The sequence below is a fragment of the Epinephelus lanceolatus genome, chromosome 15, assembly GCF_041903045.1.
Source record: "Epinephelus lanceolatus isolate andai-2023 chromosome 15, ASM4190304v1, whole genome shotgun sequence".
In the NCBI taxonomy this organism is placed as follows: domain Eukaryota; kingdom Metazoa; phylum Chordata; class Actinopteri; order Perciformes; family Serranidae; genus Epinephelus; species Epinephelus lanceolatus.
In genome coordinates this window covers 31,755,762-31,782,293 of record NC_135748.1, presented here as the reverse complement: position 1 = coordinate 31,782,293, position 26,532 = coordinate 31,755,762, and the positions used below count along the sequence as shown (strand labels likewise).

General features: G+C 42.4%; 1 protein-coding gene across 2 annotated transcripts in view; it reads right to left on the bottom strand.

Moving 5' to 3' along the window:
- Window positions 1-26,532, bottom strand: part of grin3ba (glutamate receptor, ionotropic, N-methyl-D-aspartate 3Ba) — a 141,414-nt gene that overhangs the window by 36,280 nt on the left and 78,602 nt on the right. For both annotated transcript variants that reach the window (XM_033643140.2, XM_033643141.2), the window contains exons 3-8: window positions 22,538-23,034; window positions 19,830-20,101; window positions 17,394-17,630; window positions 12,749-12,895; window positions 12,317-12,462; window positions 1,426-1,541 (exon numbers count right to left, since the gene is read on the bottom strand). In XM_033643140.2, the coding sequence (XP_033499031.2) occupies window positions 1,426-1,541; window positions 12,317-12,462; window positions 12,749-12,895; window positions 17,394-17,630; window positions 19,830-20,101; window positions 22,538-23,034 (1,415 nt within the window). The remainder of the gene's footprint in view (window positions 1-1,425; window positions 1,542-12,316; window positions 12,463-12,748; window positions 12,896-17,393; window positions 17,631-19,829; window positions 20,102-22,537; window positions 23,035-26,532) is intronic.

Genomic DNA, 26,532 nt, shown 5'->3' with positions numbered 1-26,532 from the left:
ACTGACGTGGTCAATCTATGTGAAACTGCACATAGGCTTTGAGGATTGGCATAGGTAGAAGGTGACAAAGCTACCTATGAGTATGGACTAGTTATTATAATTACTATTTTAATATTGTTTATTACTATTATTTGTTTTTAATGCCATAAATTCTAACTTTGGGAGGTTTGTATATGTTTTGTGTAACTTCTTAAATGTTTAAAATCAGTAAACGTGTTTACAAAATGACCTTTTCGAGGAATTTTAAAAAAAAACTGCTTTAAAAGCCTTTTAAGTTTCTGTAGTATCTCATAATTTCCTCTCTCATATCTATTTTATATTGCTGTAAAATAATCAACAAGTTTCTCCTTCAAACAGCTGTATTTAATCAAGTTTCTTGCCCAGAACTACATTTCACAAGATAAAATTGTACACATTATGAGATCGGCATAGTTTACCTTTTCCCAATACTCATTTTTACTTTAAAACACTTGAATGCATCATAATGTAACTCTAAGAAACCTCCATCTGCAGTTAGTTCTGGCCACCAGCTGCTACCAGCTGGGGTTTCAACGGTATGAGATTTTCGTAGATCAGGGTATTACTGAATTTATATTACTATCAGTTTGAATTACCCTTAAAGGAATGAAAACAGAAGGGTTAGTGGTGGTTGCACCAACATTTAATTGCTGTAATTGAAACTTTAAACCATTTTGTTAATGGAGGTATGTGTGAAAAGACTCCCATTAGAAAATAACTAAACTAAAGGGCAGATTCAACATACAGCATGCAAATTTTTTTTCCAGTGTCATAATAATATTGGCTGATACCAAAGTGCGGCCGACAAATCAGTACATCCCTCTAAGAATCATTGTTTTTGATACCTTAGAATGAGCTGTTTATATCTACGTACAGAACAGGCCCCATCCATTCAACTCTGCCATGTTGTTGTACAGTAGCCCAGAACGGACAAATCTTTAGATAGGGTCATTCACGTTTTCATGTCGGCCACTGTAGTTCTTCTTTACACTTGGTACATGGGAGAAGTTTCAGTTGGCTGCAATCTGCAACCTCACCACTAGATGCCACTAAATCCTACACACTAGACCCTTAAGAATCAATTTTGAGAGTAAGGAATTCAACTATTATTAGGTTAAGGTTTGTATAAAGGTTGAGGTAAAGTAAACTTGATTTGTATGGCACATTTTAAGAGTCTGGGAAAGTGCTTTACAAAGAGGAAAAAGAAAAAGAGGGAATAAAGAGTCTATAAAAACAAGAACATGAAATGTAAAAACCACAAAAACTAATGTTATAAGATCAAGAAAATGCCAAAGAAACCGAGTCAGTTTGAAAATGCCACCAGGGAATGAGAGAATGCCTCTAGGTCAACACGATGTCCTTACAAAACTCACAAGTGTGCCTTTGTGTGTGTGAGCCTGTGCCTACCTTCAATGGCGAACGGCTTCCCCACAGTGAGCAGCTTGCACTCTGCGTCGATGGACACCTCAAAGTCCAGCAGGGCTTTGTCCATGATGAACGCATCCAGGGTAGGAGGATCTGTCCTTCACCACCAACACACAAACACAGATGACAGGAGTGAGAGGGAAGCGTTAATTGAAGACCTGCGGATCAGATTCACTCCCCAAACTTTGCTCGCACTCCTGGGACCTGTGCAGAAACCCCGTATTTGGGTCTGTCATCCTGTTGTGTCATTTATACAGAGAGGATGAGATTAACTGCATTCTAATACACTGTGTAAACACATACATCATTACCTAAACCAACAGCCTCTGTGGCGGACAGATAAGGCATTATACACCCTGCCGAAGACTCTCCTGCTCCGGCAATATCGATCCAGTTGACCCTAATTGACCCCTAATTATAGACTGTTCCTCTGTGTGCAGCCTGAGCCGCTGACGGGAGATAAGTTTCAGGATAGCAAACGAAACCCACTGCATTTGAATAATGTACCTGCACACACACACATTGATACAGAAGAAGAATACACATTTTCTGACGCACAAACCCACAAACCACATTCGCATGCACCTAATTTGAATGGCAGACGGATAAACAAGCATAAATGCATGTATTGGAGGAAATCATGCACCCACACATAGACAGCCTAATGGAAAAGAAGAAAAAAAAAATAGAGCAGACTGATCAAATTACCTGAAACTTCTTGTTATTCAGGATGTTTGCCGCTAAACAAAAGGTTGACTTTACAAAGTCTTTGCTGTGCTGGCGAAGCAGAAACGTCTATTTTTCTCTGTCTAGGCCTGTCAAACAGGAGGCACGGGGAGAAGAGAGAGGAGACACTTCTTTTGGGACTAAAGAGGGTCGGAAGTTATCCGATGCCGGGCCTCAGGATAAGAGTGAAATGTGCATGAGCGTGTACGGCATGAAAGTGTGTAGGTATAAGTTGAAAGCATGTGTGGAGGTATGTGCTTGCACTGAGCCTATACATCTGTGTTCATGTGCAGTTGCATGTGTAGCCTGGGGTGATCTGTCTCTCCAGGAGAAGAAGGCTTTTGAGAGGTTTTTTTTCTCCTCCTCTAAGATTTGAGTGCAGTATTGGGGTCAGTAGTTCTGCCAACACAGTATTTTACAGCCTCACTCCGGCTCTCTGCACTGCTGTGACTTCCACTTCTGCTTCGCCTCGCACGCAAACAAACGCCGCCTTCATCTTCCCTGTTCTCATCCTCTTTCTCTGAACAAGCGCTTTGTATCTTCCCACTTGTATCACAAAGTCAGCACATGCAGTATCTCAGCATCTCTGCTGGTGCTCTATGGAGCAGGCATTGTGTCGGAGAAGCGTGTGTGGTTATAGCTGGGAGTGTGTTTGCTGTGTGGTACAGAGTGTCTGTGTATCTGTAGTTGGGTAAGCCAGGATAAACACATTTTTGTCTTTGCAGCATGTCTGAATTTCAGTGATGGAATTATTACATTTAATCAAGTGCTGCACTGAAGTACATATCTGAGGTACTCTTGTGTACTGGAGCATTATTCATTCCATGGTACTTCATATTCCTCCTCCTCCTCTCTGTTTTAGAGGGAAACATTGTAGTTTGTACTCCTCTACATTAAGTTAACAGCTTTGGTTATTTGTTTCTTTACAGATTAAGATCTTAAAAGTATATAAAATAATTCAAATTAGCTCCACTTCAACCAAGTACAATAGTAAAATCTTACCTAATGCATCAGCAGCTGTATCACAATAACATCATATGTAATAACACACAGAGCGGCCATTTTGTTTGCTTTCTGAGTACTTTTACTTTTGATACTTTAAAGGAATACTTCACCCCTAAATGACCATTTGTATATTAGTTACTATCCCCAAGTTATGTTGAATTCAAAAAAGAAAAGTTTGTTTTTCTTGCAGCCTCCGGTGAATAAAGAATCCAAAAAAACTCATTGTTGTAGGGGGCTGCATTTATCAATAGCCGAACTGTAATATCAAAACATCTGTTTACAAACTCTTGCACACAGTACCGACCTGTGGCATAGGCAGTATAAGCGAACGCTAAGGGCGCCGTAGTCCATAGGGGGCGCCACAATGGGGGAAGAAAAATCTAAAAAAAATCTAAATGTTAATTCTTTACTATCTTTTTATTAGTACTATTACTGCTATTATTTTGGATTATTACATAAGGCCACAAAAACATAACTACACGACAAAGCCTACTACATAATAAAGAGGCCTTGTTTTTTTCTGGGTTCCTGCCGCCCCCTGACCCCCTCTCCAGCTCACACTTAGCCCACTCTCTGGGGGAGATGGGCGAGTTATCTGATGTCATGTAAACCCCTAAACATGCTGTACCATTATCATTTCAAAACGACCTATGCTCTCTGGTGCCCACTCAACAATCACTACACTACTGAGAGGAGTGGATGTGGAGAGAAAGAACATGCCAAAAAACAAACAGAACAAATCTGTGTGCAACAGCAGAAGGACAGCTAGTGAAGTTAGCTGTTAGCTGTTAGCAGCTAGTTATCGTAATCTCTTATCAGGTGGTAGCCACAACCAACAGCTCGTGGAGGTTGCATTGATTTACTGTGTGAAGCATTCAAGCTCTATTCAGTAAAAAGGAGCATTGGGTGAAGGTAAATTATAACATTCTCATGATGTGTTCAATGGAATCTTGTAAAATGGTGCTTTTGGTGAGAAACTTGAAGAATCCGGCTGTTTGAAGGAGAAATTTATTGATGTTTTCACAGCACTATAAAATAGAAATTAGAGGAGAATTATGATGTATCATATAAAGTAAAAATGCTTTTTGCTTATTTTTTTAAAGATGTTTTTCATGTGAAAGAAGGTTATGTTAAAGGTTGTTTCATAAATGTGTATTATTGAATTTGTGCTCACTCAAAGGTTGTGTAATGAAGGACTGAACGACTTTAAAACTGTTCATTTATTTTATTATTGTGCAGATTTTTTTTTTGGTTTTCTGGCACAAAAAAAGAATAAATAACAACAAAAAAACAAAACAAACACCATTATAAAAAAAAAAAAAAAAAAAGCATTATCGGCTATTTGGAAAATTGTTATTTTAAACACTGATATCTGTATCGGCCCAGAATTCAAAAATCAGTGCATCCCTAGTTCAATTAAAAAGTTAATTTGTGCATTTCATTATCATTTTACAATGTCATATATTATTTTTTATTCCTCTAAACAAGTTAATTTGTAATTTAAAGTTAAGTTTGCCTAGGGCACCAAATGTGCCCTCACACAACTCGTGTAGTATAATCCAAGTCTCATCTATCCAGTTGTATCTCCAGTGCTTCCTGAACACATGCATTTTCATTAAAACATGACTATTCAAAAGACTTCCACATGAACAGTGCAGATGCACTCCTCCTCCGTGCCTGGGACTATTTATAAGATCTTGTTTTAAATCAAATTTTAGCAATTTTGCATGTGTTTGGGAAGTGTTGAGCGTCTGGCTGGGTAAATAAGACTTGGATTATACTGCACAAGTTGTGTGAGAGTTTGTAAACAGCTGTTTTAATATGGTTTTACAGATGTTGATCGTGGTCCCCTATGACTTTAATTCATCAAGAGTTCTCGTCAGTTTTTGGATTCTTCGTTTGCAGTGGAGGCATGCTGCAAAATCAAAGTTTTCTCCACAAATTGAACACAACACGGGCTGAGCAACTGATATACAAATAATCATTTGGGGGCTTCTTTGGAGTACATTCTGCAATAATATGTGCTTTTACTTAAATTATATTGTGACTGCACAACGTGTACTTGTTTTTATAGTGCAGTTAGCGGTAAAGGATCTGATTTAATTGAATTAATGTATTCTGGGTGTCCACGTAAGAGTTCAAATGACCCCAATGTGTGTTTAATTCATGTTATTAAAGCTCGTAATTAAAGTTATTAGATCAGACAGGAATAAAACACGATGTTTTAATTTCAATTAAAAGAAAAGGATAGAAATTAAACTAAAACAACTGGCTCATACTAAATCTCCTCTCCCAGCCTATGAGGTGTGCTGCTTTCCTTCCTCTGCAAAGACCACAGCACTATAAATAGAGCCATGAGATGCCACATCAGTGACATGGACACCAGTATCCTGGGTATGATTCGGCTGTCAGAGTATTCTGGTCATGTGTTTACATGTGTGAATATTATATCCTGGTTGCAGATTTTGAGAAACACAAATATGCTGGCTGTTCTAATTTAATAGGAACAAGGACACTGTGGCAAGGTTTGTGTGCACTCCTCCTCAACTCAAGATACGCAGTGGTTACTAATTCAAAAAGAATATATAACAAAGGATGTAATGATAATCCACACGTGCAAATGAGATTGAAAGTCTGACACCAGTAATGTGAAGGATAAATGTGTCCTGTCTTCCATTACTGATGATCAGATGGAGAGGATAAATCCAACAAACCATGAAAGGCAGCAGAGTTCACACAGACAGAAACCAAAGTGGGTTCATCCTCAACCGCTGAGGTTATTCAGTACTTTGAGAAATGACAGATCTTTTTAGATGTGGAGGTACAAACATGCTTTCATTGGCACATACAAGTCAAGTATTGAGGGAGCTGAATAAACAGGTTACATGTTACAAGAAATCATCATATGCAGAACCGCTCAAAGAAATTAAGGGAACACCTAAACCACACATCAGATCTTGATGAACTAATAATTCAAGTTGAAAATCTTTACTGATGTACAATGTATAATGTATAGAACAAACCAAAATCATCAACCCACTGAGGGCTGGATTCAAAGTCACACCGAAAATCAAAGTAAAAATTTAAATCACAGGCTGATCCAGTTTGAGTGAATTTTATCACAGCAACTCATAATATGACTCTGGGCATGCTCCTGATGAGCTGGCAGATAGTGTCCTGGGGGATCTCCTCCCAGACCTGGATCAGGGCATCAGTGAGCTCATGGACAGTCTGTGGCAGTAGTTGATGGCGTCGGACGCACCAATACATCACGTCCCATAGGTGCTCAGTTGGTTTTAGGTCAGGGGAACGAGAGGGCCAGTCAATGGCATCAATGCCTTCATGATCCAGGAACTACCCACACACTCTGGCCACATGAGCACCAGGAGGAACTATACCAGTGTGGTCTGATAGTCTGACAGCTCTGATGATTTCATCCCAGTACCTAACAGGAGGCAGGGTACTGTTGGCTATGACATGGAGCTCTGTGTGACCCTCCAATGATATGCCTCCCCAGACCATCACTGACCCACCGCCAAACCAGTCATGCTGGATGATGATCACCACGGCATCTCCAGACTCTTTCACGCCTGTCACATGTGCTCAGTGTGAATCTGCTCACATCTGTGAAGAGAACGGGGCGCCAGTGGTGGATGTGTCAATTCTGGTGTTCTCTGGCGAATGCCAATTGAGCTGCACAGTGCTGGGCTGTTAGCACAGGTCCCACTAGAGGACGTCGGGCCCTCATTCCACCCTCATGGAGTCTGTTTCTGACAGTGTGGTCAGAAACATGCACACCAGTAACCTGCTGGAGGTCATTGTGTAGGGCTCTGGCAGTGCTCCTCCTGTTCCTCCTCACACAAAGGAGCAGATACCAGTCCTGCTGCTGGGTTGATGCCCTTCTACGACCCTGTACAGCTCTCCTTGTGTAACAGCCGGTCTCCTAGTATCTCCTCCATGCTCTTGAGACTGTGCTGGGAGACACAGCAAACTTTCTTGTGCCATCCTGGAGGAGCTGGACTACCTGTGCAGCCTGATTGGGCTGCAGGTACCACCTCATGCTACCAGTAGTGACAAGGACACAAAACTAGAGAAGAATCAGTCAGGAAGGATAAGGAGAGAGCAACTGTCTGTGGACACCACATGTAAAACCATTCCCTTTTGAGGCTTGTCTTGCTTTTGCCTCTCCATTGCACCTGTTGTCACTTTGATTTGCACAAAAGCAGCTGAAACTGATTCACAATCACTTGTGCTTCCTGAATGGACAGATTGAAAACCCTGGAGTTTAACTGACTTGGTGTTAAACTATAAGTTCATCAACGTGACCTTCTTGATCTCTCAGGTCATCTGGTAGCAGTCGCCTTACCATTTCAAGAGTAACAACTAAACATGAGGAAGCAGCATTTAGTCAGCATGCTGCAAAGAGCTGTCGAGAAAACTTCTTAAAGATATGACTCTCCTCAACCTTTAAATCCAGGTTAAAACTCTTATTTCCTCCCCTGCCTTTGAATGAACCATGACCACTCTCTATCATCCCGAACTACTTTCCATTTATTTCTGCAGAAATTCTTTCAGAATTGTTCCTATTCCTTAAATTGTGTTGTATTCAGTGTTTTAATGCATTATGTAAAGTACTTTAACTGCTTTTGTGAATAATCGTGTTATATAAATAAACTTGCCTTGCCTCGCCGCTTTCATCTTCTCACAATCCCCTTCTGACACCCGATTCAGCCATTCATCCTCGGCCCTCGTTTCATCAATTTGTCCCTGGCCCTCATTCATCTCCACATTCAGCACTTTTAATTAACTAAAATATTTTCCCTCTAACGGGTAAGACTCTTTTTTTAATGTAATTTATGTAATTCATAGGCTTTCACCTCACTTTTACCTCGTGCTAAAACGTAGCGTCTCTGGATAGGGGAAAAGCTCACACTGATGCAGGGTGTAAATATTTGCAGCTCACAAAGTGATGAGTACTTGATGGTATCTCTGTCAGATGCGAAAGCAAACAGCGTGTTCACTATAATAAGAAAACGACACAACATCACAAACGACACAACATCACTGCAGACGGCGGGAGATCAAAGGGAAAATCAACCCTAAAACACAAATTACGTTGATGTTAGATAGAAATGTCAGAAGGTGCCAACATTAAAAACAGCCTCGATTCGAATTGATGTCGTCGGGTGACACATTTTGGAGTTGGTACACTGACACTTGATTTGCAGGCTTTTAGAAGTTTTGATTAAAATATCGGATCTAAATCTTATTGAAGGGCATTCAGCTGTTGAATCAGACTGTCTCAGACTGACATTATTCACTATCTATACATGACCTCCAGGTGACATCGTGAACTGTTTCACAGTCCCTCTCCAGTTCTATCCATCCATTTTAGTCCGCTTATCCAGGGCCGGGTCGAGGGGGCAGCAGGCCCTGGATAAGCACCCCAGACGTCCCTCTCCCCAGCAACACTTTCCAGCTCCTCCTGGGGGACCTCAAGGTGTTCCCAGGCCAGATGAGATATGTAATCCCTCCAGCATGTTCTGGGTCTACCCCGGGGCCTCCTACCAGTGGGATGTGCCCGTAAGTCCTCTAACAGGAGGCACCCAGGAGGCATCCTGATCAGATGCCCGAACCACCTCAACTGACCCCTTTCAACGTGAAGAAGCAGCGGCTCTACTCCAAGCTCCCTCCAGATGTTGGAGCTCCTTACCTTATCTCTAAGGCTGAGCCCAGCCACCCTTTTGAGGACATTCATTTTGGCCGCTTGTATCCGCGATCTCATTCTTTCGGTCACTACCCAGAGCTCATGACCATAGGTGAGGGTTGGGACGTAGATGGACCAGTAACTCGAAAGCCTCGCCTTTCAGCTCAGCTCCCTCTTCACCATGACAGACCGGTGCAGCGCTCGCATCACTGGAGAAGTTGCACCAAACCGCCGATCCATCTCACGCTCCATTCTAGACATGTTTTAAAAAATGTAAAAATGCTTATACTGATACTATATTTTAACATGGTTTTCCCACATACTGTGAAAAGAGTCTGGAAGCAGATTAATGCTACATTCATACTGCGAGCAACAATGCAACAGTGTGACCAGGTACACTGCTGGTGGATCTGAGTAGGGCAAAGGCCTCGGTGACCCCTGTTTCCATCCGGGGGTCAGTGTGGATATTGTGGAGGACTACAAGTACCTTCAATTCAATTTTCAATTTTATTTATAAAGCCCAATATCACAAATCACAATTTGCCTCACAGGGCTTTACAGCATACGACATCCCTCTGTCCTTTGGACCTCACAGCCTTGCATACTTATAACAAACCAGACTGGACTAAGAACACTGAAGCCCTCTACAACAAAGGCCAAAGTCACCTCTATTCTCTGAGGAGGCTGAGGTCCTTAAACATCTGCCGGACAATGCTGAGGATGTCTTATGAGTCTGTGGTGGCCAGTGCGATCCTGTTTGCTGTTGTGTGCTGGGGCAGCAGTTTGAGGGTAGCAGACACCAACAGACTCAATAAACTGATTCGCAAGGCCAGTAACATGGTGGGGGTGGAGCTGGACTCTTTGGTTGCAGTGTCAGAGAGGAGGATGGGGTCTAAGTTACATCTTATCTTGGACAATGTCTCCCACCCACTCTTTGACATGCTGGTCAAACAGGAGCATATTCAGTGACAGACTCATTCCCCCAAGTTGCACCACTGAGCACGACAGGAAGTCATTGCTGCCTGTGCCAATAGAAATGCATTTGGACTTGTTTTCACCTACTGCATTTATAATTCATAATTATCTATTGGGTGCAATAACTGCCACAATATTCTTGTGGCAGTTGAGGTATTTAGTATCGACTCTATTCTCACCAGTACCTCTTGAATGTATATATTTATTCAACATACAGTGCAGATAACTGTACATATTTCTTATGTTTACTCTTATTTTATTTTTGTTTTATTTTATTGATGTATATATTGTAGTTAAAATTTTCACACAGCCTCAGCACAGTGATGATATATATTTTATTTTTAATATCTTAAGTACCAGTGTTAAACACTGTGGCATAATGCATTAATTTTTATTTTTAATGCACATTTTTATTCCAATTTTTTTTTTATTGCTATATATTTACATACTTCTATTTCATACTCTTATTCTTACTTTTTATAATTCTCTATTCTTTACATCGGAGTGACTGTAACCAATCACAATGTCCTCCTTGGGGATCAATAAGGTTTTTCTGATTCTGATTCTGATTATTGACTAGTGTTACTCAAGCGCTGGTTAAGATACGTCTAGTTTTCTATTGGGTATTAATACTTATTCTTGATGTAAACAAGATTTGGATGTGTATTTTTCAGAGAATGCAAGTTAACAATAAGAATTTAGGCATTTACTCTCAAGAACATACCTATTAAATGGAATTTCTGGGGTATGTTGAAGATTGTCACTAAACTGATTTTACTTTTACCGCTTTATTCCTCCATTTTTATTTATAATGTTGATAGTTAACTTATTGTAATGTCTTCCCACCGCACGTGGGTAATGTGACTGATTGCAAACTCACAGCCACTCCTACTTAAGACGGCTTCTCTTTGTTACAAAACTGTTTGCCTGATGAAGGTCTAGTCACCGAAACGTTGCAGCATTAAAATCATTATTTTTGCAGGTTAGACAGTGTGCCAGAGTCACAAGTTTTATTCTTCTCATCCCTCTCCTACACACCTGTTTGAAAACAGATGTGCAAGGTATTCCTTCATTTTAACATAGATATGTCGTCACGCATTTGTGTATGCTACAAAGCACCTCGACTGAACGTCATCAAAGGTTTGTATTTGGTTGAAAAAAAATCTATGCTTTTGATCAGTGTCTGAACCCCATTTTAACATCACCTTTCACTGCCACATTGTGTCGCTGTGTGCAACACACAATACCACAGCTAGAAACAAAAACATATGATTGCTTAACATTTCACTGCATCATTCGAGAGCTGAGAAAAAGTTGAGGCCAGCTTAACTTTAATTTGCAGTGTGTCATGCCTATCTGCAGCGACAAGTGACGAGCATCAGTTTGTAATGTCATGTTACTGACTTCCACTGAAAATGACTTGTAGCCTGTTGCTGTATCGCTCATAGTGTGAACACTGTAAGTCTTTCTCCCTCATTGATAAATATGCTTATAGTAGGTGTTGTTCTCTGCAGTGCTGCTACTGCTAAGTTGACCAGTGAAAGAGCAGCGTGCATTAAGATGTCTGGCTAAGAGATTCAGCTGTACACGTTTGAACCTCAGTCTGACTCAAAATCAAATGAGTCTGTTGTGCAACAAAATCATTGACCAGCTGACGTATCAGAATGTCAAGTGTAGCTAGTGTATTTTGTTAGCTTGTAGGCTAACAGGAAGTGGCTGGCACTGCATTCCTGTTATGGAAACACACAATAATATCTGCTACAATGGGGTTTTTGGTAGATAGTGTAAGGAAGCTTCAGGGTCCAATTTACATGCAAAACACTCTACCCTGTTTGCTGTCAAAACTTTGAATATGCTAATGCTAACTCTGCTCTCTGCACTGACAAGGCCGCTCTGTGCAGGACGTTTCAGGTTTCTTAGCTTGTATTTGATAAGCGTTTCCCATATTAGAAAGCAATTGGCTTTTGTATTAGTGACATACTTGATCTAACTTGCCCAAAGTACGTTTGACTCTCAGATTTTGGGGAAGTGCACATCGTCCCCTTGAGTAGAGGGATGTAAAAACACCTCTCTTGTGACAAACTTTGCAAAGCTACAAGCCTGCATAGTCAAGGTCAGACATTTCAGGGGACGTAAACATAAGAAAATCACAGTTTTTAAGTATTTCCTACAGGATATTAGAGAAGCAACACATGAATTCTATTTTGAGGAGATGATTTTCCGATGTTTACAGTAGGTTCTGTATTAAAATAGCCTCAGACGGCTGTAAATCTGCCACGTTTGCTCTTGTTGTCAGGAGTCAGACTTGTTATGCACGGTGCGCATGGAAAATAAGTGCACAGAATACAGACAACCGCAGATAACAAATGTAAACGTGACTGGATTGTTTAGGTCTGGATTGCATTTTAATGAGGCTTTTTTTTTTTTTTTAAACAAATGTACACTGTGTGCATGTCTTACTTCAACATATGTACGCCTTCTGGGGTGGTGGGCTGATTAAAGCGTCTCATGTAGTCGTGCATCTCCGGGAAGCTCTTCTTCATGTAATCCTCAGCGCTGCTCTCCCTCACCGTCCCAAAACGGAAGCCCAGGGATGGATGGTGCAGCTGTGGAGGTGACACAGGAAGACATGAGTGTGGAGATGGTGGTGGAGGTGATAAAGGAAGGAGGGGGGGTATCATGATGGGGTGCATATCAAATTCACTGTAGCCCTGAACTCCCCACAGGGTTTAGGGATATGGAAAGTGATAATCCTTCACAAATAATTCCACTCTATACTCATTAGCCTGTCCTTGTGTAAGATTAGTTTGTGTGTACATGTGGGTCTGTATATGTGTATGGGGCGCTGACATGCATGCAGTTTCAACTTTGTGTCCTTGCATGCAGTCTGACCTTCTCGTCGTGAATTCCCGAGACCTGTTCGAAGGTCTTCTCCCCGACCATGACTGCGGCTAAGTTTGCAGTGTAGCTCGACAGCACCAGTAAGCAGAAGATGGCCCAGAGGTTCATCAGGAAGCGCCCGGTCCAGCATTTAGGAGTCTGCAGAGCGGAGACGCATGCCAAGAGAGATTGTTTGCTTCCGTCTAATTAATAAAATAATTAACAGATCAAAAAGAGAAGAAAAAATAGCAGATCTAAAAATACCTCAGCACAAAACTGGAAAATGTCAGGATGTCAGGACAGAAATGAAACAGACTGACAACAAACAACACGGAGGAAACTGAGATAAGAAAAATTCTACAGGGGTTGTACACGGATTAAAAATACAAATGCATGTGGAGAGGTGCTTTCAGGCTGCACATAAATGTAGAGCCCCACGAGACTCTCAACCTGCCCTCCTCTCATTCTCACCCTCCTTAAAAATCACAATTTAACCCAGAGTAAGGGTAATCAAGTTAATCAAAACAGACCAGAAGAGGAGCTAATGTAGAGGAGGAAAAAAAAAATCTAACAAGTGTGACTTTTTCTGAGGCACATCAGAAATATCTTTCCATGAAATTGCCTGCCTAGGGGAATGAATCCACCTGAACACTGTGATCATTTATTTATTCCTCCAATTAAAATCCACTTAACTGAAAAAAGAGATGAATTTCTAGTGTTTTAAAAGGCTTGGGATTAATGAGGCATTAATTATACAAACAAGGTTGTAACCCATTATTACGGAGGTGTTCGGTATGTTTTCAACTCTTTGCATAATTAGATGGTGAATTGGAAGGACAGAAAGGGAGGATGCCATGCACACTGTGAACACAGATTCTTCAGGAAGAAATGTGGACCAGGCTAGATGAAAACAGGCTTTTAATTTCGGGCCTCTAACGGGCAATTTTACATCTGAAATGGCAACTGTTGCTGGCAGATTTCATCAGTGGTAGCTAGCTAGCTAATGAAGCTTACGTTAGTCCCATGAGTTGGTTGAAGACACTGACTATGACTGGCGCTTTTTTCAGCAGTGTAGTGGATTGTAGAGAAAAATGTAAGATCAGACTGTCTAACACAACCCCCATACTATTCACACAGTATGCTTTAACGATAACGTTACAAGAGCAAAGGCTTTAAGGATACAGGCTAACAGGCTAGTATGTTTGGCAAAGATAAATTGAGCATAGCATTAGTTCAGGCAGGACACAATGTCAAGCTCAGCTCACATCCCAGCTACATCAGCTGATCTCAAGCAGCCCAATCAACTGATGGAGCAGCTGACAGATCACATGATTCCCTTCTATGCAACCGACTGGCGAATCTCACTCAGGGTGCCCTATTTAAACTGCTCTGACCTGCCTACTGTTGCTGCTTCCTCTGCAAGCCACTTTGCAACTCGCCTCCACCCCTGCTCCTCCTTTTCATGCTGTGTCTGACTTATCAATGTCAAACTGTTTGTCACTGATGCTGCTCTGTTCTGTTCCCAGGGGATCCTGCCTCAGGCTTTCCATGTAGGCGCATGGAAGGGCAGGGAGGTGTGCTCTCTCTGCCTAAGGCTTTCTGCGTAGGCCTAGGAAAAGCAGAGAGGTCCCAGAACAGAGCCATACTGCCAAATATAATACTGCAAATAGAAATAAAGTTCACTTTGACTAAGTGGTCCTGACTGAACACTATTTCAGGTAACATTGGCTAGGGTTGTTGAGGTCCTAAAGGGGTAGCCAAAATCTTGGCTTGTGTTGCTCATAGCACCAAAAAAAAAAAAAAAAAAAAAAAAAAAAAATACGGTTGAAAAACTTTACAGCAATGTCTCCCTCCAGAATCAATACTCAAGATATTCCACAGACCTTTCTGTGAGCTGTTTAAATAGACGGTTAAGAGTTTTTTTTTTTGTTTTTTTTGGAAACGGCAGTTTCTGGTTCTGCATCAGTTGTTTTCATTCAATCAAAAGACATTTATGTCAATCATGGTTCCTCTTGTGCTGGGAGAGTACATACTCTAAAATAGGAGCTTAAAATGTCCCTCAAAATGGCATTCTAACAGCTATGATTGTTCTTACTTTTTGTAATGAGGACACAACGTAAAGCAGGGTTTTAGAACTATGAAAAAGTTCCATTAATCCATTTTCATCCGCTTATCCAGGGACCGGGTCGTGGGTGTGGCAGGCCAAGCAAATGATCCATGATCTTCCAGCTTCTCCTGGGGGACCCCAAGGTGTTCCCAGACTGGATGAAATATGTAATCCCTCCAGCGTGTTCTGGGTCTGCCCCGGAGCCTCCTACCAGTGGGACGTGCCTGGAACATCTCTAACAGGAGGTGCCCAGGAGGCATCCTGATCAGATGCCCGAACCACCTCCACTGACCCCTTTGGACGTGGATTAGCCATGGCTCAACTCCCAACTCCCTCTGGATGTCTGTGCTCCATGAAAAAGTTCCTCTGGTCTGGGCTGAGCTGTAACATTAGCTAGCTAAGTGATACTAGATGAGCTAGCAGTAGGTGGATACTTCCTTCTGCGTGGTGATGTGGTCGGCAAGTGGAGTCCAGAAGACAGAAAATAGTTCCTCTACATAACTGTTCACAACAAACGCTTATCTTGAGAAATCGTGTCATGATTTCTATAAAGAGACATTGCTGTTGAGACTTCAAATGTATTTTTTTGCTGATTTGAGCACCACAAGCCGAGCACCATCTAGTTCCATTACACTGGGGAGAAGGCAGACATCTCTACGGCTGACTTCTCCAACACTCAGCAGCTCACACCAAAACAATCTAAATTGAAAAATAGCATGTAAGAGGAAAAATATCTTTGATTCTGGGGTAAACTGACCTTTAAAACCAAATCCAATACAAAGAAGAACGGAGCTGCTACATTACCCTCTGCTAGTATCCAAGACTAGCTTCCACACAATGGACACATGCTATGCAGTGAACGTGAACAGATTGTTTCAACCTATCTTGTAATTCCACAAACTAATGTAGTTAGTTAATGATGTGCTCCTTGGCCCTGGAAGTAATGCTTGGTTACAACCGTACAATAGGTAGTAAGCTAATAGCCACACATAATAGCGATTGCAGCATTTTTATAGCATTTTTGTGTCTTTGTTTTGAAAAGAACAAAAAGTGCTTTTCCATTCATTTATTTATTTCAAATTCTTTTAAAATGGTCCAAATCGAATTAAGTCCGGACACTGCCATGAAGGTGACTCCAGGGAAACAAGCTATTATTAGCAATTTAGCAATCGATTTACTTGCCCACTGCCCTCCCCACAGCCTAAATAAACATGACTCTTTGGCTCTGACCCAGCACACAGAGGTTCTGAGTGTTGCTCAAGGGCATTTTAACAGGTCACACAGCTGCTAATAGACAAAACCTGTTAATTGACACATTGCCAGTTGCCAGGATCAAACCTGTGACCTTTCAATTATGGGAAGGTCTCTCTAATCACTTGGCCTCTGTTCCACCCGAGTCATTTGCACTGGTTCCTTTAGGGACAACTGAAGAAATATTCTAATGGTGTGCATACTCACTAAGAGGAGTTACAGGAATAATTTAAGCAAATGGTGTTCCAGGTATTTATCAGAATGTGCTGCATGAAAATTTGAAGCGCAAGCATAAGTTATCATAATGATGGATTCTGGCACAGTGTGCTGCTGTTTAAAAAACAAAGAATGCAGGGGAGAGTTTTTCATTGGCGTCGTGGCTGAGTGTGTGCCTCGGTGTGACTATGGGTATGACACCATCAGTCAAATCTGACAGGTTTCTGAAGAATGCCGCTACTGCAAAGGTACATTTAATCTCTTTGCGTGTTTATACAAAAAAAATGACATGAAAATAAGAGCAGTTTTTCTAATCTTTGAAAGGCAATACATTGTTTTTCTTCTCGCTGTATATATTTTTAAATGGACAGATTTGCCTAAGTCTTAGAGTTTGACTTCCATCTGTCTTCGCTGACGACTTGCTTCACATTTCTCTCTCACACTGGCTCTCCAACTGTGCCCACCCAGCTGCCCTTTCCCCTTTACATCATCCTCTGTCCGCCCACCTCCATGTCACCCTCATTCTGATGCTGCTCTCTACATGGCCACTTACCCTTCTAACCCCGTCTCCCCATGTCTCTGTCAATGTCCTTATTACCTTCTTTTTGAAGCCCATTTCCTCATTTGCACTCTCACCTCTCCACCCCCCCGCTGGCCCTCCTCCCCCCCGCCATCTTGTTTTCAACTTTGTGTCTCACTACTTCGGGGAGTTAACCTCTACTCGCTCCCGCTTTTTCCACCTTCATCCATCGCCATCATCCTCACCATAACTCCTTCAATCTCTGTCGGCCCACTTACCCTTTCCCCTCTCCCTCGCTGTATGTGCATTATCCTCCCTGTACCTCTCCACTTCATCACTGCCTACCTTCTTAACCTCTCCCCTATCAATCTTTTCCCCCTTCCTGGCCATTGCGATCATCTTTCTTCTTTTTTCCTCTCTAACTTCCTCTTTTCGATTTGCCCTCACTGTTGGTGTACTCTTATTAATAACACAAATCCCCTCCTCCCTTTTCTTGGCAATTTCTATTCCCCGCCCCACCCTGCATGATGCCTATTTATCACACAGAGGAGAGCTGCTTTTACCTTGGTGGCGACAGTACGTCCAAACAGTATGGCGTAGCAGAGATTGAGGGCAGAGGAGTAGGAGAACACGCGCAGCCTGTTCCTGCCATGGGGCGTCATGCCGAAGGGGCTGTTCCACTCGTACAAGGTGAGGAAGAGCGCGGTGAGGTGCAGCGTGACAAAAATACCCACCCACATGGACCAGTGGAGAGGCCACATGAAGGCTCCGATGGGTGCTGCAGTGTCCCGGCTCCGAACCTGGTAGGTCAGAATGACAAAACTGAAAAAACTGGCTTGCTGCAGTCACACTGTAAGAATCACATGTACTGTTTTTTTGTGCTGAATTGTGGTTAGAATTCATCCTACAGCTTGTAAGATCATGTCCTACTAGTCCAGTCAATCTGACTCAAAGATAAGGCCCAACCTAGGAGAAATTGCATTACTAATGTTTCATAGTTTTTATTGACCTTAATACCCTCCTGCATCATATATTAAAAGTATACCTTCATGGATTTGGTGGAACATTCTTTTTTCGAGGTCAAAAGCAAACTTTCAACATTCTACAGTTATATAGTCTGTGTGAAATCATGTTAATATTACATTAAGTGACCACCACAAACAGAAACATGTTCGGCGTGCTGATAATCCTAATATATCATACCTGGACGGAGACAAAAAGTAAACAGGACGGTGCTGTCTGCTGCTGTTTTAAAGTGCGTGCAAGTCGCATCAGTTCAGTGAGGTAGCCGTTAGGAGCTGCTCATGCAGACAGTGTGTCCCAGGTGTTACTTAATTGCGATGTGCCGAGGCACATTTTGCAAATTGACCTATTTCCATAACTGATGATATCGATTACGTCGATGAATCGCCCCAGCTTTATAATGGATAAAAGTAAAGGATCATTCAGATTATCAATCTGTACCAAGAGGGCAATGATACTGATCCATGAATAACTGAGAATGTGAAGTTGACTTACAGCAAAACAGCTACCCACCCTCACAACTAACATGCCAACAACGTGTGCAATGTTTTACAGCTTCAGAGTGTACCATCAGATTCAGGAATGGATGGGAAACTTACTACCACTGGAGGAATAGGGCTAGAGGATCCAAGGCTCATGCCTTATTCCCATCCATTCTGACCAGGACCCTATTCTTTGGTCCTTGTTGGAATTTGTGCGCTGCAATTGCAGGTCAGGTTGTGGCGCTATGCGCTGCAAATGTTGTCAAGAACTTGATTTCAGAATGTAGATGTGTTTGCACAAATATGGCAGCACGACGTCTGGATGAGGACAGGAAGTGTAGAGTACATGTAGGCCTAGAGCCGAGACATGTTTCAAGCTTGGTCTCATTTAGGGTCTCAGTCCGAGTGCTGATATGCTACATGGTTTTCATGGAAAACAAATTTGTATGTGCATAAAATTTAATAATATTCTTTAATACCTAATTTTACTGATTTTTTTTGGATACAAAAAGGTAATTTGGGGTATAGGTAGCCCCTAAGTGCTCATATCCATTGAAAACAGGTTATATTTGATGGTTATATGTGTAAGAACATCCCAGAAAAGTAATGTTTGGACATAAGTTGTATGAAAATATCCCGTTCAGAAGGAGATATATGCACTTCTTTGTGTGATATAATGACGTCGAATTCTGAGCCCTGAATTGACCTTGATCCAAGTATATAGTGGTATACTTTTAATATGTTATTTCGATGTCCCAAAAGGTCACAAAAAAACCTTGAATGACTACTATTGCAATTTTCCCTGGGTCAAACCACAGATTGGCTGGACTAAACAGGCATCCAGAGAGGTGCCCCCCCTGGGGGTGCCTGTCTAGGGTGCCATATGTGCTAGGTCCAGCACTGATCATGCCAGACTTCTCTCCAGGGCATAATTACCTTTTAAAAAATTGCATACATTGTTTTTATTTTGTGCTATTCATCATTTTGAAAGGGCAAGAAATCATTTTTTCAAATGGAACCATATTGTCAAATCACATTATGTGCTGCAGTTTCTCAGCCACGGAGGGAGATGTTAACAAATCAAAGAATACTGTAACTGCAGCATGTTGGAGGACAGCTTCTCAAATTGCCTCTCAGACTCATTATACACTCTTAAACTGCCTTTCATTTTGAACCTTAATAATTGTCCACTGAAAACTCAGCAAACTAATTATTCACAACTAATGATCCCGCGTTCCTCCCCAGAAGACTGAGTGAGTGGGACATAAGGCTGAAATTAAGTAGCTGCGGACCATATCGTCAAATCATACAGAAAAAGTGCCAGCCAGAGAGACGGAGGGAGAGATTGACAAATCAAAGAAACACAGAAGACTGCGACGCTGCCACTGATTCACGATGCAGTAGATTTCCAGGACATGCCCCGTGTCTTCTCCAATCATGAAAATACAAACTCAAAACTCCAACAAACTAATGATGACTTCAAGCAATTTGTACCAGAATGCCCAAGCTGGTGGAGTAGAAGGGTGAGGTGAAATCGATGACTCTGCTCCGGGCAGAGTTGATGGAGAAGGAGGTGACAGCCATGTCAGCAGTTCCACTCAGCAGGTCCCCGACCAGCCCTGTCCACCGTCCCGTCCCGCTCAATGCTCCGTACTTCCCGTCTCCAACAATATAGAGGTCAAAGGTGAAACCCATGTCCTCTGCCAGCTTCTCCAGCAGGTCGATGCAGTATCCGTAGCAGCACTTCCTCAGGTCCTCCGGTAGTTCTGACAGAAAAGAAATGATAATAACTTGAAATGTATCTATCCCAGGGACAGGGGCTGCACTTCTGGGACTTTGTCCTCAACTGTTGGGTACGAATCATGGAAAATGTTTATGGATCCTCACAAGACAGTTGTGCATATGTGTATTAAATATCCCCTGCACCTAGGCTAGGAATACATTCAGGCTCAATCCCAAAACAACCCTTGCCCCTACGACTTTGCCCTTACCCCTTTGTTTTGCACGTTTACGTCTGAGGGTAGGATGTCCCAGTTCTTGTTAGAATAGAGGGGTGAGGCAAAGTGTAAAGGATTTATGTGTAACTGGTGGACTCTAGTGTTGTCTGTGTTGTGTTGATATGAAGAGACCCAGACCGTGGATATCTTTGGAGGCGATCTCCGTTTATTCCTGACAGCTCTGACAGCAAGAGGTAAAAACAACATCCTCCGTCAATTATGACCATATAACTCGAGCCCCTCTCTCATGGAGTACAACAGCAAAAGGGGAGAGATAAGGCAGGAGACACCCGTTTATAGGTGGGGTACCCCCAAAGGTGAACGTAGGAGTACAGAAAGTGAGTATCAAAGGTTCCACATATTGACTATAGAGGCCTAAGTGTGTCAGGAAATAACTCCAAAGTGGAAAAATGATAAGATGGCTACACAAGCAACAAGATAAAACCAAAAATGTATTTTCTTTTCTTTTTTTCTAATCTTTTTTTTAATTCAAGGTTTAATAATTACAATAACCATTGTATTATCTCAGTTTAATGTTGTTTCAATGTGTCATTTACTTTTTAACAAATTGCAGTGGTATGTTAGCTGACTACCTATTGTTACGTTGCAAGCTCTGATTTGTGCATGACAGTCCTGCGTTTTGACATATTCCCTGTTGTATTCCTCTCCTTTGACATATGACATCCGAAATTTAACTTAAATCCAGCAGCAAAGTTGTTACACTTGCTAGCGCTCCTCTAACGTCAGTGCAGACTGGCAGTGGGGGGAGCACGGGTTGCTAATGTTAGCCTACACCAGTGGTTCCAAAGTGGTAGGTCCTGGTCCAAAAGTGGGTCCCTGGACCATTCCGAATGGACCCCAAGTGACTTGCGAAGGCACAGAGCTTTTATTTTGAAGATCTGTTCCCTGGTGACTAACAGACAGCTACATGACAGAGACAGCAAACTAGCTCAAAGACATGGCCAAATGCAAGTATGACGCTGAATACATTGAACTATGCAGACCTTGAAGAAATCTGGACCCCGTGGCTGGACCAGAAAGGAATCACTGGCCTACAGAGCACCACTAGTGGCCCGGTAGTGAGGCAGTGTTCGTTTTTTATTTGATAACTTGTTTGATTGATTGATAGTGTGAAATTTAAGTTGTGAACAAATCACAAGCGTCCATGCTTTACTAACTCCATCAGATAAACGGCAAATGTCATTGTGATAATGCCATTATTGCCATAGCATCTGTCTATAAAAACACCATTGACGACTGCTGATGACGGTTCAGGGTCCTAAAGGGTTGTCCCATTTCTTAGCAAAAGATTTGAACCACTACCCCTTGTAATCCCGTCCTGAAGGGCAAAAGGGCATTTGAAAACAATGGGTAGGGGTACAAATAGGGATTGGGATTGGTCCCTAGTCACATTTAACCTTGGGCTAGAAAAATGTAACAATTGTTGACCTGGGTATAGAGAAAAAAGAAGAGCTGGCAGGATGGACAGGCAATTTTTGTCTTTTCTGTCACTTTGATTCTTTTGGCAAAGCTTTTTTATTGCAAACTCAGTCAATCAAAATTCAGCAGTATGCCAATCGCTCTTGAAACTTGGCACAAAGGTCTCCACTTGTTCTGCCCAAGCACCAGAATATGAGATTTTGTGAATTCTTATGTCATCCTCAATACAAATTTCAATTAGCTGTCCTTCATTTGCCATCTGCTGATTCAAGTCAAACAAAGTTAAAATGCCTTACATTTTCCTGCTATACAATAGGCTGCTTGTATTTGTGGCCAACAGTCTCCGAAGTCCGAGACGTCATACCTGGTATTTCTTTGACTCTGCAGTCTTGATCTCTTATTGATTTAATGCCTTTAGACCTCTTCATTCATGACACGGAGCTGTAGCTGTAGCTAAGCCCTTCACATTGCACCTGGTATATTTTTGAACTGGACTGACCAGCCATGATCCTTTATTGATTTTACTTCTAAAAATTCACTTAAATCTTGAGGAGTAGCAGTAGAGAAGTGGCCGGCGATACAGCTATGAGATCTGAGCTAAGAGATCTAACAGTTTACACAAGAGAAGCTTTCATAAATTAGAACTGATGCCTCCCACGAGTTAAAAGGTTTCTCCACAGGTATTGCTGGAGTTCTTCAGCATAGAAGTGCTTCACCATGAAGTATTTTGAGGACAAATGCCAATGTAAAACTTGTAAAACTTACCAATGCCCTCCCAGTCTGTAACTGTAGTGTTAGGGTTGTGCAGCTGGTTGAAGAGGCTCTGGATTAAGTCGGACCGGTTGGTTTTGGGGTCCAGACAGAGCTGACCAGCAGGACACAATCCATCTTCATCCACCTCCCGTGTGAAGACAAACGGGTGTTCCACCAGCGTCACCACCCTCAGGCGGTGTCCCTCAACGGATACTCCAGGCCTCCAGCGCTCTCCAGCATTACTGTCACCCTGGCCGTCCCCTCCCCTCACCCCAGCTCCAAGACCTTGTCCCTGGCTGCTCCCGAACCCTCCCACCAGTCCCAGGATCCCTCCTTCTAGCTCCAGTCTGCCTCGGGTCCACTGGCCTACAGTCACCCAGGCCGGCTGCCCGAGAGCACCCCTCTTCAGGCTCCATACGTGGAACAGCTGGGAGGAGAGGACCCGAGAGAGGCCAGCATCCACCTGGATCAAGCCTGTTGCCCCGGTGAAGGAGGTGTTGGAGAGAAACCTCGAAGGACACAGAGAGACAAATGGACGGTAAGTGAGAGACAAGAAAGAACAATCCTGGGTGACTGCAGTTTAGAAATACAGCCCGCAGTGATACACAACACTAAACTAGCCAGATGTAAAAAATAAATAAAAAACTTGGGGGGAAAGCAAGGAAAAAGTTACAAATGATGGTACAGACGGGCATGGTCTGGTTGGGGAGCTTTAGCAAGTCTAGTCTCAGATGGGTAATTGCATCTCCCCGAAAGTCATAATTAAAAGTTAATGCAGTGCAGTGAGGGTCTCCTCCTATCTGCCAGTCCATACAGACAGTCATTGCCATTCGTCTCACTTGCCTGGCGGCCCCGCATTGGTCTTCACGGCGGAATAAATTAGGAAGAGCAATCCCCGTTTGCACATAAATCTGCCCTGGCCTCTTGAACCATACTGGGATTATTAGCTCACGTCTTAGCATCTGATCATGTGGACGTCTTCAGGTGATGTCTTAATGTGAGGGATACAAGCACCGTTTGATCATGTCTTGATTAGTGGGGGATTGTCAGGAGGTCATTGTATATGGTAGGGGTGGTTGTTTAAATGTTAAAGTATGCAGGGATCACTGCATTCAGTGTGGGTGCTGAACCGTGCAGTGACTGTTGATTACGTCTGGGTCAAGGCGAGAAATGGCAAGTTTTCCTTCCTGTTAATGGAAAAAGATGGTAAAGCCGTAACCTCTTTCTCAGAGCAGAAAATAGCTTTTGCTCTTTGTTTTATTCTTTCTTTCCTGTATCTCCCTTTCTCATCTTCTGAGTTACATGTTGAATTGATGAGTGCAGAATTGAGCAGGAGAACTTTCTCCATTAAATATGGGATATGAGAAGGAAAATGAAAAAGATTAAATTGATCATGAGGGTCATTAAACTCACCTCTAAGCCCAGGCTGGACTAAAGCCCGTCTGCACCACACACAGAAAGAACGAAACGTGAATGTATGTGAGATTTTGTGTATTCTGCTTGCGTTTCTCTTCATTACCCTTTTTCGTCACATTGGGATTTACATCAACGGCACAATATCAATTTATAAACCCATTCCACGCACCATAATTCTAAAGAGCTGATTAAAAATGCCTCTGATTTGAAAGTCATTCTCATCTCATTCCACGTTAACTTATGTTTCCTCATCAGCAGCCCCCTCTGTCTCTGTGACCATAAAGCGGAAGTGCTAGCCTTGCCTTGAGCTGAAATCACTCATGGTAATAGCGCGGCTGAATCATCATATCCCATAGACAGCAGATTCATCAAGTCAGCCCACTCCAGACTCATATACTATACTGTAATGGCTGCGGCTGGCCACAAAAAAATTAACCATAGGCTTCACTTTACATCTCCTATCTGAGCAGGGAAGTGCAAAGCCCCCCTTCCCCGCAGTTTGTGACATTTTTGGATTCCTGCCCAGAGATGAGAGTGTGAGATGGGAGTGTGTGAGATAGTACAGAGATAAGAGCAAGGGTGTGAAAAGTACAGCACGCTTTTAAGCACCGCTGCTTTTTAGCTACGGCTTCTGTTGTGTTGCACTGGGCCAGAGGCTGCATTTAAAGAATGACTGTGGATGTCAAAGCCGGGTTGATAAGTCAGCCAAGTGGTGTCAGAGAGGGATGGTTTCCCCTCACTAACACCTGGCCCCGGTTTACACACTCCGAAAGTAAATGTCAGCAGAGTGGCCGGTAAATGATGACTCTATAAGAGAGTCCCAGGCATGTGTCTCACTCCCTTATCGCTCCATCTCTTTTACTTTGTGGGAAAGTTTACTCCCTCTGTCTTTGTCCGTCTGTCTGGGACGATACGAGGCTTGCTTGTTTCAATGCTTTTAATCTCTTCAGGGGAGATGGAATCAGCGTGGCAGCTGCGTCGAGTGAGATGGCACTGACTGGCAGATCTCACTCTGATAACCACAACCCTCCATCTATTTCCCTGCCTCCTCTACGTTGTTTTCTCTTCCCGCACATCCTTTCCAACACAAGGTTCTTCTTCCTTTTCTTTGACTTTATTCCTATTTTCCTTCAGCTGCTTCCTACTTCCCCTGTCTTTCATCTTTCTTTTTGTCTTCAACTACTCTCTCCTCTCTCTGTAATGTATTTTTGGGAATACACACCGAGGGATCTTTTGATTCCGGACATTCGGAAGAACATCATCAAAAATAGCTGGTTTCTCATATGGCTTTATCCTCATTGGTCCGCCGCTTTGAATCAGAAACAGTACCATTGTGCTGTTCTCGCTCTCGTCCTCCCTCACACCTTCCTCTCTTTCTTATATCTCCAGACGCACTCTCTCCCTTCCCTGCCTCCTCGCTCTGTCCCTAGGGCACTGAGCTGTTAATTGCCTTTTCCATGTGGAAGTCTCTTACTTCCTTCAGCTTTGTTAGGGCTCTCCGGAGCAATGGCATGTCTGGCGGATGCAGGGGAGGGATAAGAATCGGGAGGTACACTGGAGGGCATGGAGTCTAACTGGACCGGTATGAATAGTGCGATAGAGCGACCTGTTTTATCAGTCTCTCGCAGGCCAGAAACAAAGGTCACTGACACTGTATTGGGGAGGACTTTATTATAAATAGTCTATTCTGATAGTCTAGACTGTGTCCTAATTGGCCCTCCACAGAATTGACTTTCTCTAGTGTTCTGATGAAGTTTGAGCCACTTTGAAAGTATTACGTATTGTTTCCTTTATTGTTCAAAGTACGACAAGACTATGAGTGTACAGCCAAACACTTTGGCACAGTGGTGTTTTGGTAACATCGGCAATCTAATACGCTCACAGTGACAATGTTAAAGCAATACTGTCCTTATATGAGGACATCACATTTTGAGTTTACTTGACGTTATACTTTATTCAACTTAACTTAGACCTGTTGTCCTCGTTTGTGGACTTTGTTTGTGCCATCTAGTGGCAGTAAGAGCACAATACACTAATCCATGTTAAAATAAGATGCCATCTCTCCTAAGTCAGTCTGCAGCCGATCCCGACACAAAAATGGACAATCATGATCACATTTTATTGTTGAAACTTGTTTATTAATGATTAATCATGTTTGTAGTTTAATATGGCAACAAATTTGACCAATTTTAGCAACAGTAACAAGCTAAGACGCTGTTAATTAGGAAGTACTCATTTGGAGATGTTGGGACTTTAATATTGTCTCGTTTGAGGACATTGGGACTTAATTTTGGTTGACAGTGTTTAGTTTTTTTATATTTATCAGGTCCTGCTGATCCCAAATAGCTAGATGAAATAAAAAATGCATACCAAACTAAAGTTCCGGTCTAAGGAGAGTATAAATTACTCACCATGTGTTACGGTGAATTTGTTTTTCTTGCATGCCTTCATGGTGAACGGTGAATCCAAAAAAGGTGATCATTCCTCATGAACTGACGTAAATGGGGACAAACTGTCACACAACTCCTGCAGTATACTTTAGGTCCAATTTATCCAGTTGTTTTCTCGGTACTTCCCAAACACATGCATAT